The sequence below is a fragment of the Suillus fuscotomentosus genome, assembly GCF_016647785.1.
Source record: "Suillus fuscotomentosus strain FC203 chromosome Unknown F5891scaffold_90, whole genome shotgun sequence".
Classification (NCBI taxonomy): domain Eukaryota; kingdom Fungi; phylum Basidiomycota; class Agaricomycetes; order Boletales; family Suillaceae; genus Suillus; species Suillus fuscotomentosus.
In genome coordinates this window covers 91,162-108,867 of record NW_024539602.1, presented here as the reverse complement: position 1 = coordinate 108,867, position 17,706 = coordinate 91,162, and the positions used below count along the sequence as shown (strand labels likewise).

Sequence of the window (17,706 nt, the reverse complement as noted above, 5' to 3'; positions counted from 1 at the left end):
ACCTCGTTCTGTACCGCAGTACAGCTTTCACGATAAACCAAATTACCTCTACTTCAGGACGCATATCAAGATCTCTCAATGGCAACTACCGAAGCACAGGAACTCAGAAGGATGATGAAGCGCTTTCGAGTTCTGATCATGGGGAGAGCAAACGCAGGCAAAACGACCATCCTTCAGAAGGTTTGCAACACCACAGATCAACCAGAAATTTACGATACCAAAGGAAAGAAGGTGCGGGTGATGATCTATGCCATGCACGCCTCTATCGCTGATCAACTGTGGGTAGATTGATACTACCATCGTGGAATCCTCAATCAAGGTGCGTGCATCATTTTCCCTGTGGGCATACATGCGCTGACGGATGTTCAGCGAGGAAATCACGATATCGCGAACGAAATGGTATTCAAAAGCAATCCCGGTTTCGTATTCACGACTCGTGCGGCTTCGAAGCGGGATCTGAAGAAGAATTCGAGAATATGCAGAACTTTATATCAGAACGGGCGCGTGCGACGAAATTGGAGGAGCGAATTCACGCCATCTGGTAAGCAGCCCCCTTCCGATGCTCCGCGCTTATTGATTGCCATCAGGTATTGCATTCCGATGGATGAGCATTGTCGAACATTCCAGCGGTCAGAAGAGAAGTTCTTCCGGGAGTGCGACACCGGACACGGTGAGCTTGCAATTTCATTGTCAGTTGCCATGTTCGGGCTAAATGATCGATCTTCAGTTCCTGTGGTCGTGGTGTTCACCAAATTCGAGGCTCTGCGTCCCGTCGCATTTGGAGAAATCAAGAAGCAACTAAAAGGCGTATCGGGAGAAGAGCGCTCAAAGAGGATTGCCGAGCGCGTCGAGGAACTTTTATTAAGACAGGAGTCTTGGATCAGTTGCGCAACCCCGAAAACCGTGCGCATCCCAAGGCCTATGTACGCTTGCAGGGTAAGTGGTTCAGTTTTGATTTGTCCCATGTCAAAGTTGACATTAGCAACCGTGCTAGGAATAAACAAAACGGATGCAAACTGCAACACTCTACTGGAACACACCACTTTCGCACTAGACAACGAAGAACTGCGGTTGTGCTTGGTGTCGACACAAAATCAAACCTGGAACTTTGCATCAAGTGTGCCATCACGTGAGTCTCAGATTTGCAAGTGACATGATTTTGTTTCAACAGTATCTAGAACACTCGTTGATCGTGCGCATAAGCAAATCGATGATAGAGGCTATCAGCATGATATTGCTAAGTGGTTTCCGCATCTCAAAGTAAGACGAAGATTCATTCAATCTGACGATCCCTGGTTATGGTTCTCACGGATGGTAAATATCGAAGGGCTAAAACTGTAGAGACATTCTGATATGTTTTCTTTGATTGTAGTTGTTTATTGATAACAGCTGGTAAGATTGTGGCTTACAGAGCTAAGCCAGGACAACGCTGATGCCTTACTGCCGCTCGTCTCGTCTGTTGACAGAGTGTGAGTGCCTTGATTGTTTCCAGTCCTCGACCCATGCTCATGATCCCCATCCCTCGCTGCTGCTCGCCTGTTAACAGCGGGTAAGTGCCGCGATGGTTTCTAGTCCTCGACCCATGCTCATGATCCCCATCCCTCGCTGCTGCTCGCTTGTTCACAGTATGTAAGTGCCTCGATGGTTTCTAGTCCTCGACCCATGCTCATGATCCCCATCCCTCGCTGCTGCTCGCCTGTTGACAGCATGTAAGTGCCTCGATGGTTTCTAGTCCTCGGTCCATGCTCATGATCCCCATCCCTCGCTGCTGCTCGCCTGTTGACAGGTCGTAAGTGCCTCGATGGTTTCTAGTCCTCGACCCATGCTCATGATCCCCATCCCTCGCTGCTGCTCGCTTGTTCACAGTATGTAAGTGCCTCGATGGTTTCTAGTCCTCGACCCATGCTCATGATCCCCATCCCTCGCTGCTGCTCGCCTGTTGACAGGAAGTAAGTGCCTCGATGGTTTCTAGTCCTCGACCCATGCTCATGATCCCCATCCCTCGCTGCTGCTCGCCTGTTGACAGCATGTAAGTGCCTCGATGGTTTCTAGTCCTCGGTCCATGCTCATGATCCCCATCCCTCGCTGCTGCTCGCCTGTTGACAGGTCGTAAGTGCCTCGATGGTTTCTAGTCCTCGACCCATGCTCATGATCCCCATCCCTCGCTGCTGCTCGCCTGTTGACAGGAAGTAAGTGCCTCGATGGTTTCTAGTCCTCGACCCATGCTCATGATCCCCATCCCTCGCTGCTGCTCGCCTGTTGACAGCATGTAAGTGCCTCGATGGTTTCTAGTCCTCGGTCCATGCTCATGATCCCCATCCCTCGCTGCTGCTCGCCTGTTGACAGGTCGTAAGTGCCTCGATGGTTTCTAGTCCTCGACCCATGCTCATGATCCCCATCCCTCGCTGCTGCTCGCTTGTTCACAGTATGTAAGTGCCTCGATGGTTTCTAGTCCTCGACCCATGCTCATGATCCCCATCCCTCGCTGCTGCTCGCTTGTTCGCAGTATGTAAGTGCCTCGATGGTTTCTAGTCCTCGACCCATGCTCATGATCCCCATCCCTCGCTGCTGCTCGCTTGTTCACAGTATGTAAGTGCCTCGATGGTTTCTGGTCCTCGACCCATGCTCATGATCCCCATCCCTCGCTGCTGCTCGCCTGTTGACAGCGGGTAAGTGCCTCGATGGTTTCTAGTCCTCGACCCATGCTCATGATCCCCATCCCTCGCTGCTGCTCGCCTGTTGACAGGAAGTAAGTGCCTCGATGGTTTCTAGTCCTCGGTCCATGCTCATGATCCCCATCCCTCAATGCTGCTCGCCTGTTGACAGGAAGTAAGTACCTCGATGGTTTCTAGTCCTCGGTCCATGCTCATGATCCCCATCCCTCGCTGCTGCTCGCCTGTTGACAGGAAGTAAGTACCTCGATGGTTTCTAGTCCTCGATCCATGCTCATGATCCCCATCCCTCGCTGCTGCTCGCTTGTTCACAGTATGTAAGTGCCTCGATGGTTTCTAGTCCTCGACCCATGCTCATGATCCCCATCCCTCGCTGCTGCTCGCTTGTTCACAGTATGTAAGTGCCTCGATGGTTTCTGGTCCTCGACCCATGCTCATGATCCCCATCCCTCGCTGCTGCTCGCCTGTTGACAGGAAGTAAGTGCCTCGATGGTTTCCAGTCCTCGGTCCATGCTCATGATCCCCATCCCTCGCTGCTGCTCGCCTGTTGACAGCTTGTAAGTGCCTTGATGGTTTCTAGTCTTCGATCCAAGCTCATGATCGCTATCCCTTGCTGCTGCTCGCCTGTTCACAGCGGGTAAGTTCCTTCATGGTTTCTAGTTCTTGACCCATGCTCGTCATCCTCATATCTCCCTGCTACTCGTTTATTGACAGAACGTATGTACTTTGACTGTCCCTCATCCTCAACCCATGCTGATAATCGCTGCTCTTCACCTGTTGACACAAGGTCAGTCCCTTGATGGCTTTCCGTTTGCAACTCATGTGAACAGCTCTTACACTTACTGTTTTTTTGGCAGGTGGTGCGTGTCTTGATCATATTTTGTATTCGGATGAAGGTCAATAGTATAATGATGTTCACTCATTTTCATAGCCTCATGTAAGCATATTCTATTTCATCAGATGAGCCGAATCATCATTACTCACATAGTGCTTAGTTCGTTGAGTATCTCTCCTTGATAACTTATTTTCCATGTTTATTCATCTTGCATATTTTTGTGTCCTATGCAGAATGTGAGTCGTTTGACCTTCATAATGCGAAGCGTTAAATATCTCAATCATTTTGACTCTCTGTCGATCTGTAGGATGTAAGTCTATTTCAATCGTCAATCATTCTAGCCAGATAATCTCTTGCGTTATTCATGTGTTCGTAGAATGTATGTTGATCATATCCTGTCTGACATCATGTTACTCCACTGACAAACAATCTCATCTAGCTCGTACGTCCATGAATGGTATTCGCCCGTATATAGTGATGCTCATCCGGTTCCAACCCCTGACAGTTTGTAAGTTACCTGAGCACAGCAGTCATTGTCTACAATCTGGTGGTTGATTATTCACAACCGTTACGTCGACAAAATAGAATGTGCGTCTCTGTTATTAAATCAAATGCTAAATTTCCACCTCATAATTCTGACATCCCTTTCCTCCAGGGGGCAAGTACTTTCCTTCATGGAGTTAATTCTGATACCCATACTTTCGACCTATGGCTAGGAAAAAACCCAACGAAATAATATTGTCCGCGTCCTTCAGCCCTTGGTAGGTTAGCTTCCCTCCGCATTGATTCCCAACACTATACGAGTGTGCAACAGGCTGTGAAGGGTTCACTGTTCACTTCTGCTGCGAACAGAATAATTCAGACTGGCATCGGTTAGTTTCTCGCCACACCAACGGTTGTAGTCTTGATCACAGCAAGCAGCTACCATTATCATCCTCGAGTACTCTGCGTTTCTCCCAAGCAAGGGCTGGGATGGCTTGGAGCTCGTTGAGTCTGCTGTGAGCTACTACCTGCAATCTCCCATGGTTGCTGCAGTAGAGAAAGTAGCGAAAGAGATTTGTCGTCAAGGCTACCACGGAGAGGAATTGGGAAAGAAGGTTCTTGAGTTCATCCTTGACAATCGCTTGTGTATGTCCCTCGTTGTGAGCCTCGAGGTCGAAGTTTACGAACAACTTGCAGCAAAGGACTTGACAGAAAAGAAGTAGACGATGTTCGGGCCAAGCTTCCTGTTTTTCGATGCGTCTTTCCTCATGCTATGCGCTCGTGTCATGTACGGTACCAAGCATGCCAGCTCTAACTCCTGAGCGGTGCAGTTGTTTCCGATTCTCTTCCCCATGTTATGTACTATACTTGGCACCCCAGTTTCAACACCGACGAGTTTTCTATACCAAGTCAAGCAGATTGTTACTGAATTTACTGGAGTCGAGTCCATCATGACAGATTTCGCAGCCAGTGATCCTAGCATTTAAATGCTACAATTCATCTGACCTCGTTCTGATTTTCTCGTTTGTTGTTGCTGTGACTCTGACTCCTTCTGACTCACATCTGCTTTCGCTTTAATTGCATTCTCTTGCTATCGCACTTGCATTGTTTCCATACTAGTATTCACTAGTTATGTCTACTCGGATTGCGCACTATTGCATTAACGATTGTACATGCTGCAGGACCATCACGCTCGTAGACTGTACCCATCACTATTGTGTTGCTTCTGCCGTATGCCACCCCAATCTACATAGTATCACTGTCACGGTGTCTTCCCGCATTTTGAGAACGTACCGTGACTCGTCCCGGTCGGGCCAGCGTGAGAAAACATGATCACCATTTACCGGCCTGCCAATGGCTGCCATGTTCTCCTCGTCGAATTTCCATGGCCTACGTACGGTGATATCTGCCCATCTTTTGTGATGAGTGTTTTCACTGACTCGGAGTCGCCACTTTCTGAATCCGAGCAACACATTGACAGGACGCAAGTCTGCATCTAGTTTTACGGTATAGACCTCATGCAGACCGATGAAATCCCGCATTTTCTGAGATTATCGAACTCTCAGCCTCCAACTTGGAGTTCAAGGACCGTTCACTTGACGAGGGCGAACAGGATGATGAGGCTTACTTCCTCCTTCCTGGAAAAGAAAACTTCGTCACAATCTGATCACGCTTGTGAGTAAAAGACTGTTTCGGTGACTTGAGTTGCAAATTCTAGACCATGTGAGTATTTCTAAATCATATTCCATGTTCAAGCTGACCGTCAATTGCGTGCTAGCCATGATGTTTTCCACCCCGAACTGTGCATTTAAGACATCGAAAGATGACTCGAAGCTTCAAACATCGCGGACAGATGTGACGATGTAGTGCTCCATACTACTCGACCTATTCAGGCTGTCATGGTTGGTAATTGTATTATTGTTGATGCAAGAGGGCTGATGGCGTATGATTTATCCATAGTTGCCAGCGACGGGGAAGATGCAGATGCAGTCTTTCTCGTTGGTGTGATGAACTTCCAGTGGGCATGCATTATCATTTGTACGTTTCCTCACGAGTAGCGCTCACAAATAATCTATGGGTTCGTAGTAAATCGTCACTCCCTACCCGACATATTTACGGAAGTACCTCGATTGCCGGCTGTGAAACATCAACTTTCTGTCTGAGACTTGCACGCCATATGATCCGGACTGTCCTAAGCCACGCCCCTGATCCTGTACGTTGGTTCGTGCTCTTCCGCTCAGCGTTTTTACAGTTCAGTGGTTGCGGTGGTATCCAGCTTAGCGAAGCCAAACACCCAACTTGGACCCTGCAGGCCTGAACACGAAGCCAACATGTGTGTCGTTCATTGATGATCTTTGGCGATAAACTTGCAGGAGATGAAGCTTGAGAGAAGCCAGGATTGAGATGTCCGTCAAAGCTAACCGAAAGTGCCTCACGCACTGCTTGCTTCGAGGAAAATGAATAGCTGCGAACAGGGCTAAGTGCTACACGGGGAAGAAGCTGCCACAAACACTAAGCCTGTGAGAGTGTTTGAACATCTCGGGAGTACGAAGTAGTCTTCAAAGATTAGGTATTTCTGATTGAAGCTTCCAGGGCGCCTCAAGTTCTAGAACTGGAATACTTGGAATGAGTCTGTGAAGGTACCCAAGTTGTGCAATGGTTCTTCGTAGAGATGAGTGGTAGCCATTGTTTGATGCGATACCCCTTTGAGCGGCGAGTCGGGTTCCAATGACTTTCCGTAATGGTATTTATGATATAGGAGGAGATGATGAGATAGGGTGATAGTTCATGCTACTCGGCGAGGTCCGTTGAGTGGGCTTCATCACATGTGATCGCAACAGGTTCGTTGTGCACCTGAGGCTGCCGCATCATGATGCCGAAATGAATGGTGATATGAACCCCGACAGTTAGCGCCGCCTTGTGCTATCCACGCACACCTAAACTTAGCCAGGCTAGAGATCAGTACAGGTATTATAACTATTTGGCCTTCGTACGTGGGTCATCCTGATTCACACAAGATCAGCACTGAATGTTTTGACTTGCACGTCGGAGTCCAAGGTACACGGGCAAGGAGCCCCTCTATCTTATGTAATACGCGCCACTCCTCGGGCCTGGTGGACACATGATCATCATATATGGCATACGTATTAATTACAAGTCTCCTTCGTTCATGCCATGCTGTACTTACATGCTTCTACCATCAGCGCTCAGTGTCAAAAGTCATGATTCTCTCACAGAACAAATGGCAGTGCGGTTATATAGTGGTGAACTGGTGAACTCTTTCAGTCAGCAACAATGTCTTCCTCGGCGCAAGATCCTATTCCACAACTTGACCTGGGAAAGACGTTCGGGGCACTTTTTATTGGAGTTATCCTGGCAGCAGTGTTAGTAAACTATTTGTTCATGATGCAGTCAAAAGCTGAGCGCTTCCTGTGACCTTTCGTCGTAACATATCCCATGGAACAGTCTCTTTGGGCTAACCAATGTCCAAGCTTTCATATACTTGCAGGCGCATAGAAGCGCTGGGATAACATTTTTCAAGTTGGTTGTACGTCCATACTGCCTTGTTGTTGATTCTGGTCTTGATGTCACGTTCTGGCAGGTTGCCTGGCTTTGGTAGGTGTCCTTTCGAGTTGCAATCATTGATCGCGAAGAGATTGCTTCCCAAACTTATAGGATATTTGATGCTCTGCACCTGGCCCTGACAATCCATTGCGTCTACTATTATTTGGTGACCAACTATGCGAACTTTGGTGTACTCACGGAAATCGTATGGAGTCTCAAAGTGAGCTTCTATAATGGCCCTTTATGCAGCGTCTAATGGGCTGGGACAGCTTCAGTTAGTAATCAACGTAAGTTTTGTTTCTGTTATTGTGATCCACCCAACAATACGCACTACACAGATTCTCATCGTTCCTATGGTACATCTGTAAGTTCAATGACTATTACTGCAACATTCAAGTCATGTCTTGGTCGACAGTTTGTATGTTCATCGTATATGGAAAGGTGATTATTCCCCTACTATCATGAGTTTGTTGGGTTTACTAAATGAACCCAGTAAGCAAGGGTCGATCAAGAATTTTCCCGGTCATAGCATTGGTGGGTTTGCAATCGGGGTTCAATTGTATTTCATTGTGTTGATTCACTGTTAGGGCATAATCGTGGCCCTAGGTTCAGGCGAGTCTCTTTTCTGTAAACGTTCTTTATGCAATTTTGAACTTATCCTCAGGCATTGCTATCAGTGAGATTTCAACGATGTTCTCGTGATTGGCTCATCATTTGACCTAATGACAGCCCTTGCGTGGGCGCAGTGAGTCAGGCAGCTCCCTTACTTCAGGAGATGCTAATTGCGAGTAGATATAAGGTCAAATTCTTCAAGGATTTGGTTAGCATCGAGTGGATGACATATCTGTCTTTGGGAACGGCCACTTTTATTGATATTCTCATCGCATCATCGCTATGCTATCTCCTTGCCACTTCACGTACTGGGTTCTCTAGGTACGGAGCATTTCATTCCCTATCGGGATCTGATGTACTAGCGAAGACTACTCAGCACCGATTCATTCATAACAAAGCTTGTGGGCTATACCATCAGTACCGGCTGTCTGACAAGGTATCCCCCCTTCCAGCCTACCCCACAGTACTTTGACTAACATCTTGACAGCATTTGTTCGATGTCAATCATAATCACAGTGAGGCTATATCCATTGTATTGTTTACATGCGAGGTCTCTGAGGGTTGCCTGCAGTGTGCTGTGCTGCCGACAACCTTCATATTTATCGGGCTTCAATTTTTAGTGACGAAGTGTATGATCAACAACACATTCTACCATGATCGTGCTGACCAGCGGTATATACCGTTTCAAGTATATGTCAACTCGTTTATCGCGTTCTTGAACGCGCGATACTACATGCAGGCCAACGTGATCGTCGATCCTCCCCAATTTTATGAGCGCCACGGCGTCTATCACCAGGAACTCCACACTAGTGGATCGCAAGATGAAGAGTTTCACAAATCCCGGAGGGACCCTAGGGATGAGGTACTGCATATCACGCAACCTATCCAGGGTATCATGGTTAGTGGTTGTGTTATGGTTGATGGGAGAGGGCTCATTGACACTCCTTAGCCACAGTCGACGACATCGACGATGGAAATGAAGTCATTCTCGTCATTAGTGTGACATGTCAACTGTGTGTCTAAGACACACAGAAACAATTCGTATTCTAAAGTTATCTCATCTATTGGGCATATATAATGTACGATTGGGTATAACTTTATCGTTCAAACGTTCAACCACAATAATGAAGCTGTGAGTGACCTTTGTAAACGTAAATAAGGTAATGAGCGCGAGCTAGCACAGGCTCCATTCTAACCATGATGAAGATGCATGACCCGGAATTTAAAATATGCAATTTGTACGTGGACAAACTTCCTGCGTGCAAAGTCGTCAGACCTTATAAACAGTGACGTCATCTTTTTGGTTTTCAAAAGTTGGACACTGATCGTATCGATACATCCAATTGCAATTATCTATCACTCCTGTTTAGAACAACTCGCGAAGAAAACAGGAGTGTTGTGACCAACGAAGAGGCTGGCAAGCTTTTATTCGCGAGCTTGATAGTGGTTCAAGCTCAAGCCCAGTGAGTACCGACTCATTCGGTGTCGGTGCACGAATCGGATTCCATCGTTGTAGATGACACTGCGGACGCTGCTGCTTGATGACCTCAACCGTGACAGTACAGCCTGAGAATGCACTCACACCATCATCATCACAGGGCTATCCATAACAATGCACCTATCTCATTCTGGATCATTTATAACAAAATGGTAAATCCACGTCACTGCCAACAGAATTGGCACAGCCAGCAATGACGGTCTTCCTCAATGCAGAATCTCCTCTCAAAAGTTGATCTCGGGAACATTACCGGGATTACCCTTGCAGCGATGCTGGTACTTTACCCAAGCACTAGAATCCCGATTATGTTCGAATCAAAGTCTCTCCCCCGTTTACTGGACCCAGTTTGAAGTCCCCGCTGCCGCCAAATGGGACCGCTTGGTATTTTTACTGCAACTTCTACCTTGCTAATGCAGGCATTTCGGCATATGCAACGGACTCGGATTTTCGGGATCGTTGGCAATAAGTTTCGCAATACCTGTAAACACTTGAGCCTTCGACCTCACACATGATGTCGTTTTGCTCTGACTGAATTCTGTGCCACTCCTACGGCGTCCGTTCCTCCGCAGCCCCTGTCAAGGAAACCAGGTCTCTCAGAAATGGCTATCGGGGTTTATCCTTCAGGAAGGCGTACCAGGGACTTTGAATGGATATATAACGTCTGGAATGATGGCATGCGGAATGGTATGTCATTATTCTGTGACCTCATCCGACGTTGTCGTGACTCACCTCTCGCATAGCCTATGTCATGATTTCTTCTGTGTCCTTTCCAGATTATAAGCCTACTAAAACACCGTAGCTTTCAAGTCGCTTTCTCATCTGCTCAAACTGTCCGTTACGCATGGCATCGTCCAGTCTACGCTCCGGAGCAACTGATGGGTTTTTTTATCTTCAGCTCGATGCCACGCATGATCGCTTGAACAACGCAATGGAGGGGATAACGAGAATCGTTACTTGATGAGAACTACTGCGGTGTTAGAGTTTGATCATTCGTTCTGATCGCGGGGCTGATTGTAGTCGTACTCAGTGGAGTTGGTGAGTCATTTGCACTGCAATCTGGGAGAAAATAAACATGACCACTGAACTCTAGGGCGAAGTGGTCGCGCGGTTAGTCATACATAAAACAATGGGTGGAGACAAGGCGGACCATATAGTATTGTATTGCGGGGAGGATGGGCGCTTAGAGCCACTGTCAAGATTGCGTCACAACGATACGTCATGAGTTGGCCATGGTATTACTGCCAGTGTTTGCTCGGTTAAGCTAAGCATGGTCGATTTTCGGCTCCATTTTGTTGTGAACATGCCACGTCTCTCAGAACTACAGTTGATGTCATGTTGTACGAAACTGTCAGCCATTTGGACGATGTCGACAAGTGATACTCCCAGGCTTTGAGTCAAAGATAAGATTGCCCTTTTCTTCTTGACATTGTCCCCATCCAAACCTTAAAAGAGCTAGCCCATCAGAACACACCTTCTTCGTCTGTGATTCGTCGGCCGAATGGAAAGAATTAAGAGGGAGGTCATGATGACACCACGTACAACGGAACAAAGGGTCAACGTCGAACCGTAGTAGACCTAGGATTATTGACACCTTGAGAAAGATCACTGAGTCATTTATATACTTAGCACTGGCACCGCTAGACAAACCAAATCTATGATAGTAGTTCTTGATGCCTGCCGGTGCCACAGACATGACAAGACGCGTGGATGTCCCAGAATATCTTCTCCTGCTGATCATAAGCTCGCACGTTCGCGCGCCAAGAGGTACTGTTTTGTAAAAAAAAACAAATGTACTGTCCTCATGTTGGACATAGCCTAGCTATACAGGGGATGCTTATACTCCCGCTTATCTATTGTGCTGCGCTGGCGGTATATGCGGATATGATTACTGTAATGTGATTAGTAGATTGAATTACTAAGTAACCACCAGAATTGCAAGCGCTTTGTAAGCGACTTGCACGCCATCGAGCTCGCAATTCATGCATCATTCCAAAGCAAATGTAATGCAGGTAAAAAAATTATCTTTCAAAATGCTGGCAGCGTGTACATTATATAAACTCTTCTCTATCTCAGATTCCCCACATCCTCGCATTTTTATCTCCCACATCGGGTTTATCCCATCTAATCGATACCCCACTGCAACATGACCATCTCTGTATTCACTACCAACGGCCACACCAGCGGCCATGCAAAAGGCGTCAAGCGTCACTCGAAACGCTCGTCTGAGCTCGGCTTTTCTACGCGAGCTATTCATGTAGGGTCGGAGCCAGACCCTGCAACTGGCGCTGTCATCCCTCCCATATCTCTTAGCACGACATACAAGCAAGATGAAGTAGGCGTGCACAAGGTTCGTGTTTCAGCTTGACCCCACATGCCGTACTTATGACGTGTATATGGTGAATAGGGTTTTGAGTATTCTCGTTCTGGCAATCCAAATCGCGATGCATTAGAGCGCACACTTGTAGGCCTGGAGGCAGGCGCAGGACACGCTATCGCATTTGCTTCTGGCAGTGCGACGACAGCTACTGTCTTGCAGTCTCTAGGTCCAAACGCCCACGTACTAAGTGTGAACGATGTCTATGGCGGTACGTTCAGGTACCTCACAAGGGTTGCGAAGGAAACCATGGGTACCGAGTCGACGTTTGTAGACTTGGAGAACGCGACAGATGATGAGATACTAGTTGCTATAAAGGATAACACCAAGGTTTGTCTTTAAGTATTTAAATTCAGCCAGTCACTGACGCCAATACTTCAGCTTATCTGGATCGAATCACCAACAAATCCCACCCTCCGACTAATTGACATTCCGCGCATAGTGGGTCTCGCGCGTCGCGCTCCATCAAAACCCCTTGTTCTCGTCGACAACACATTCCTCTCCCCATTCTATGCCTCCCCACTCCTACAAGGCGCTGACATCGTCATTCACTCCCTCACCAAGTATGTCAATGGCCATTCTGATGTCGTGATGGGCGCCGCCATCCTTCCCTCCTCGTCTACACCAGACAGAGACTACGAAGGCCTCGTCCAAAAGCTTCGCTTCCTCCAAAATGCCCATGGTGCCGTCCCGAGTCCTTTTGACAGTTGGCTCGCCCAGCGCGGTGCCAAGACTCTCGCAGTACGGATGAAGGCCCATGGTCTGAATGCACTCCGCATTGCCTCCTTCCTGACTTCACACCCCGCTGTCGAACACGTCATCTATCCCGGTCTGGCCTCGCATCCGTTACACGCCCTGGCACGCACCTCCCTCAGCCCACACGCGGAACAGTTCATCAAAACCCTACCGCCATCGAGCCTTACACACGGTATACCATACGGTGGGATGGTCTCATTCCGTCTACGTGGTGGTGCAAGAAGTGCAGAGGCACTTCTGCCGAAGTTGAACCTGTTCACGCTTGCTGAGAGTTTGGGTGGTGTGGAGAGTCTTGCAGAGTTACCTGCGCGGATGACACATGCAAGTATCCCGGCGGCGGAGCGCGAGGCTTTGGGCATTGAGGGGCTGGTACGCTTGAGCTGTGGCATTGAGGAGGTGGATGATTTGATAGATGATTTGAGGGCTGCATTGGATGGGCTGGAAGATGAGGATAGTGGGTGTGAGAGTGGGTTGGTAACGCCGTCTGATGTGAGCGATTAAATGAGCTTTGATCGTGGACTTTGGTGTTCCAGATACCTGTACAGATATTATCGTAATCGTTTCTGGGTCTATTAGATGGTATATTGCTTTGGAGGCTTGACTTCCATTGCACAATGTGCAGCCTCTGAAAGTATCGAGAAATCTAATTTGCTGAATATAGAAACAAGCTTCGTGCGGTTGAATCAATCTTGAGTTGATCCTATCTAAGAATTAACATGACCACAGCAAAGGCTGCACAGCGTGCGAAACACCATATCTAACAGGTCTGTCCATTACCTCAACTATCACGACAAGGCCCTCCCCCGGTATCAGTGGGAGTCGGGGAGCGTCCCAACCATCGTCATGCCGCATGCAAAGGCCGAGTCAAGCACGTCAGCAAAACAGGGAGAGGCAAATCGAGGAGCGCTGTCAGGCTCATCAAAACTGGTTGCTCCCCTGAAGCGTGAAAAGAGTCCGCCAGCCTATGGTGCACAGCACCGCCAGGATGCACTTTGGGAAGGTGAGCCAACATATTATGAAACAAATTGACCGACTCGATATCAAGCAGGAGAGAACGAGGCGCTTCCTCCTTCATGGTGCGAAGAGAGCGAAGATATAGATGAACCCCCGTTTTATCAAGACTTGCTACTCGGCATGGGCTCATCAAACCGACCTTTACCGGGAGTGCGATTAGGTGAACAACGAAAGTGAGGTGACTTGGAGAACAAAAAATTCATTGTCAAGCGTAGATTCCTCCGAGCTGCTCATTATTGGATGCGAATGGCGTATCTCGCCGCTCGGTCGGTCTTACTTTGTTAACCACAACACTCGGAGTACGTCGTGGAAGAAACCAACACCAGAACGTCCAGCAGGGTGTTTGATGCCACTGTGCACCATCAAGGGTAGCAGGTGGTGGAAGACTGAAAGCCTTGCCTGCTTGGGCACCAATGGCGATATAATGATTTTGTCGGACGATGGTTCAATTTGCCAGTGGACAAAAGCTGGACGGCCGATAGGAAAACCCCGGAACAGTGACGCAGGAGATGCAATCACAATGGCAGTGTCTCCAGACCAATCGATGGTCGTAGGTATATGCAAAGATGGCAAAGTACGGCTGTGGAATATAAAGGAGGGGAGCTTGGTAGATCACCCATGGGAGGGGAATGATGATGAGGTGATGTGCCTCGATTGGTCACCAAATGGGGCGGAGGTAGCAGGTGGATTAACAGACGGAACTATACGACGATGGAACCCAGCCACTGGCCGACAAATTGCACCACTGATAAAGAGCAGCGATTTATGGGTCAACATAATCAAATACTCTCCGCAAGGCGACAAATTCGCGAGTGGCAGTGAAGACGACATAATCTGCGTGTGGTCAAAGGACGGCGAGCTGCTCATCGAAATCAAGGGAGACAACCCGGTGGCGTCGTTGTGTTGGTCTAAGGATGGCGCATACATCTTCTCTGCCTTATATGATCACACCATACGAAAATTGCAATCGATTAATGGAGAAGAATTGGTCATTTTTCGGGGTCATACCAGAAGCGTTGAATCCCTTTGTCTGTCTCCTGATGGATGCTATCTTATCAGTGCATCAAATGACTACTCGGTTCGCATCTGGGACCTCGAATCCAATCAGCAAGTCGGAGACCCACTCTGGCACGACGGCGGTGTTTCAGTTGTTGCCATGTCCTCCGATGGACAATACTTTGCCAGTGCTATCTTCGGACAGGATGCCAAAATCTATGTATGGAGCCTGGAAGAAGCACTCCGGCGCGCTCGTGGGGTTGGCGTGCGTGTGTACATAACTTCGGTCAATGTCTTTTCTAAATAGCTTTGTGCACCGGTCAGCCCGAGGGCGATGCGGGGTCCAATGCGAAGCTCAAGGCGAGTAATTTTTCTTTTCTTTCGTACCTATTCTGACTTCTCTGCCAGGGACGTGCAGCTCCATTCAGGGATGTATGGTAGTTAATTTCGAACAACCTGATCCTTCACTCATGTATCTACATTAGATCGCTTTTACCCCAGACGGCAAAGCAATAAATCGAACAAAGGCTTGGCGAGATATGTGAGTCCAGCCGTATTCTTTCTGAACTGTTGCCAGGTCTGACACTAAGACAGGGAAATGACTTCTGGGGTGATGACACAAACCGCACGCCTCTTCGCTCATCATCTCTGCTTGGTCTGCGTAATTTGTTTGGCTTCCTGCGCTCTAGCACTCGACCTACGAATACAGTTCAACTTCAGCCTCGGCGTTTGAATTTCAGCTTATTTCCTGTAAAACTTACCACACGTCCTGTCGATGTTGCTCATTGCCAATTGGAAGACGTGAGATGCTTGTCGTCACTACCCTTTGTGATATGAGGTACTCAAATAATTTTGCAGAGATATGGGATTGTCCCTGAGACAGACGCAGAAGCAGAAGCAGCTATGCAACGTACGAATAGTAACAATGCTGACGGCTCAACGCAGCAAGGACAAGCTGTAGCGAAGGTACAAGGGTCTCAAGGACAGGGGCAAAGTTCTCCAGAAGAGACTTTGATAGGATGCTGTGGATTTTATCTTGTTCGTCGTCGGCCCGCATCGAACTAGTCTTTGCGTTGGTATGAGGGGAATGCCAGTATCGTCACTCTTGTGAGTAGTTATTTCTGGACATGCATGAGCATGTCTCAATAATGACATCTTATCTCTCACTGGCTCATGTAATTTATAACGACAACAGTATTTCCCTGAGCTATTCTATCCAATGAATCAATCATGCCATCTGTATCAAAATCTATTATCGCTGATGAGTCCAGATCAATGTCAGTCTTTCAATCTCTCATTGCTTATCTCATTGTCTGACAAGTCATGAAACGTAGATGCACATTGCATCGAATATGGACTGATCGCGATCTTGCATGACACGAGACCAACTCGCAGGATTGCGGCCAATTCATCAACACTCTTAGAAATACACAAGGTTCGTGCGTTACTTTATCCCACATCATAGCATAGTAACACGTTCCGTTCAGGTGAATAGGAATTCCCAGCCACGTATTCGCATTCGGACACTGCAATGCTTCAGAGTTACCTGCACGGATGGCGCATACGAGTATCCTGCCGGCGGAGCGTGAGGCTTCGAGCATTGAGGGGCTGGTGCGCTTGAGCTGTGGCATTGAGGAGGTGGAGGATTTGACGGCTGCGTCGGATGGGCTGGAAGATGTGGATAGTGGGTGCGAGAGCGGGTTGGTGATGCCGTCAGATGTGAGTGATTATGATGCATTAAATGAGCTTTGATCGTAGACTTTGTTCCAGATATGTATTTAAATATTATCGTGATTGTTTCTGCGCCTGTTAGATGACTTTCATTGCACAATGTGCAGTCTCTGAATGCATCAAGAAATACAATTCGCTGAATATAGAACAAGTGTTGAATCATGCTGGCCAACGTTTGATCTACTTAGTAAGAACTAACGCCTAGGATCCCACTGCACAAGATATCGCGTGATCAAGGCGCCTGCAAGTACAGCATGTGAAACAGCATATCTTACGGGGTCTCTTCATTACTTCCACTATTGCCTACATCCCGATAACCGTCATGCCGCATGCAAAGATCACAAGCACGTCAGCGAAACAGGGAGAAGTAGATCAAGGATTGATATCAGACCCATCAAGACCAGTTCTCCTGAGCGTGAATGTGAGTATATTACGATACATTATGATGCATGACAATATCTTCCTTCTTCTCATCAGTTCTCTCGTGACCCACCGTGGATGGGCGAAAAGAATCCGCCAGGCTATGGTGCACAGCACCGCCAGGATGCACTTTGGGAAGGTGAGCCAGCATATTGTAAAACCAATTGACTGACTCAATATCAAGTAGGAGGGAATGAGGCGCCCCCTCCTTCATGGTATGAAAATATATGGTCATGTGGAACACGAACCTATGAAGATGATCTACTCTGCATGTTTTCATCACGCCGACCTTTACCAGGAGTGCGATTAGGTGAGCAATGAAAGTGCGATGAGAGCAAAACATTCATTGTCGAGCGTAGATCGCTTCGAGCAGCTCATTGATGGATGCGAGTGGCACATTTCACCATTCGGTCGGTCTTACTTCGTCAACCACAACACTCGGAGCACATCGTGGAAGAAACCAGCACCAGAACGTCCAGCAGGCAGTTTGATGCCAGAGTGCACCATCAAGGGTGCCAGGTCGTGGAATACCGGAAACCTTGCCTGCTTGGGCACCAGTGGCAATATAATGAGCACTATCTTGGATGGTTCAATTCACCAGTGGACCAGAGCTGGACGGCCGGTGGGAAAGCCTCTCAACAGTGACGGAACATATTATATAAGAAGAATAGCAGTGTCTCCAGACCAATTGATGGTCGTAGGTACTATATGCGGAGGAATACGGCTCTGGAATATAAAGGAGGGCTTGATA

General features: G+C 47.9%; 4 protein-coding genes across 4 annotated transcripts; all 4 read left to right on the top strand.

Annotated features, from left to right (window-relative positions):
• Positions 1 to 78: 78 nt before the first annotated feature.
• On the top strand, positions 79 to 4,712 carry F5891DRAFT_985534 (uncharacterized protein; the record flags this gene model as incomplete). The annotated part of the gene is made up of 40 exons (XM_041377609.1): positions 79 to 231; positions 287 to 319; positions 411 to 541; positions 588 to 670; positions 728 to 936; positions 973 to 1,129; positions 1,172 to 1,260; positions 1,547 to 1,549; positions 1,627 to 1,629; positions 1,707 to 1,709; positions 1,787 to 1,789; positions 1,867 to 1,869; positions 1,947 to 1,949; positions 2,027 to 2,029; positions 2,107 to 2,109; positions 2,187 to 2,189; positions 2,267 to 2,269; positions 2,347 to 2,349; positions 2,427 to 2,429; positions 2,453 to 2,509; positions 2,587 to 2,589; positions 2,667 to 2,669; positions 2,747 to 2,749; positions 2,827 to 2,829; positions 2,907 to 2,909; positions 2,987 to 2,989; positions 3,067 to 3,069; positions 3,147 to 3,149; positions 3,227 to 3,229; positions 3,253 to 3,309; positions 3,387 to 3,389; positions 3,530 to 3,532; positions 3,604 to 3,609; positions 3,741 to 3,743; positions 3,815 to 3,817; positions 3,884 to 3,886; positions 3,947 to 3,949; positions 4,224 to 4,268; positions 4,322 to 4,379; positions 4,429 to 4,712. The coding sequence occupies 40 exons, from the start codon at positions 79 to 81 to the stop codon at positions 4,710 to 4,712; spliced, it is 1,443 nt and encodes a 480-aa protein (XP_041219383.1).
• Positions 4,713 to 7,113: 2,401 nt separating this feature from the next.
• On the top strand, positions 7,114 to 8,849 carry F5891DRAFT_763399 (uncharacterized protein). The gene is made up of 15 exons (XM_041373170.1): positions 7,114 to 7,373; positions 7,456 to 7,537; positions 7,592 to 7,605; positions 7,666 to 7,774; positions 7,824 to 7,841; positions 7,893 to 7,918; positions 7,970 to 7,995; positions 8,048 to 8,088; positions 8,142 to 8,166; positions 8,219 to 8,230; positions 8,284 to 8,299; positions 8,347 to 8,487; positions 8,543 to 8,602; positions 8,654 to 8,681; positions 8,787 to 8,849. The coding sequence occupies exons 1-15, from the start codon at positions 7,285 to 7,287 to the stop codon at positions 8,787 to 8,789; spliced, it is 690 nt and encodes a 229-aa protein (XP_041219382.1). The 5' UTR covers positions 7,114 to 7,284; the 3' UTR covers positions 8,790 to 8,849.
• Positions 8,850 to 11,602: 2,753 nt separating this feature from the next.
• On the top strand, positions 11,603 to 13,479 carry F5891DRAFT_1152944 (Cys/Met metabolism PLP-dependent enzyme-domain-containing protein). The gene is made up of 3 exons (XM_041365175.1): positions 11,603 to 12,011; positions 12,069 to 12,368; positions 12,420 to 13,479. The coding sequence occupies exons 1-3, from the start codon at positions 11,808 to 11,810 to the stop codon at positions 13,293 to 13,295; spliced, it is 1,380 nt and encodes a 459-aa protein (XP_041219381.1). The 5' UTR covers positions 11,603 to 11,807; the 3' UTR covers positions 13,296 to 13,479.
• Positions 13,480 to 16,034: 2,555 nt separating this feature from the next.
• Positions 16,035 to 16,586, top strand: F5891DRAFT_985530 (uncharacterized protein; the record flags this gene model as incomplete). Its single annotated transcript, XM_041377608.1, has 4 exons — positions 16,035 to 16,081; positions 16,200 to 16,243; positions 16,300 to 16,523; positions 16,563 to 16,586. The coding sequence occupies 4 exons, from the start codon at positions 16,035 to 16,037 to the stop codon at positions 16,584 to 16,586; spliced, it is 339 nt and encodes a 112-aa protein (XP_041219380.1).
• Positions 16,587 to 17,706: the final 1,120 nt, after the last annotated feature.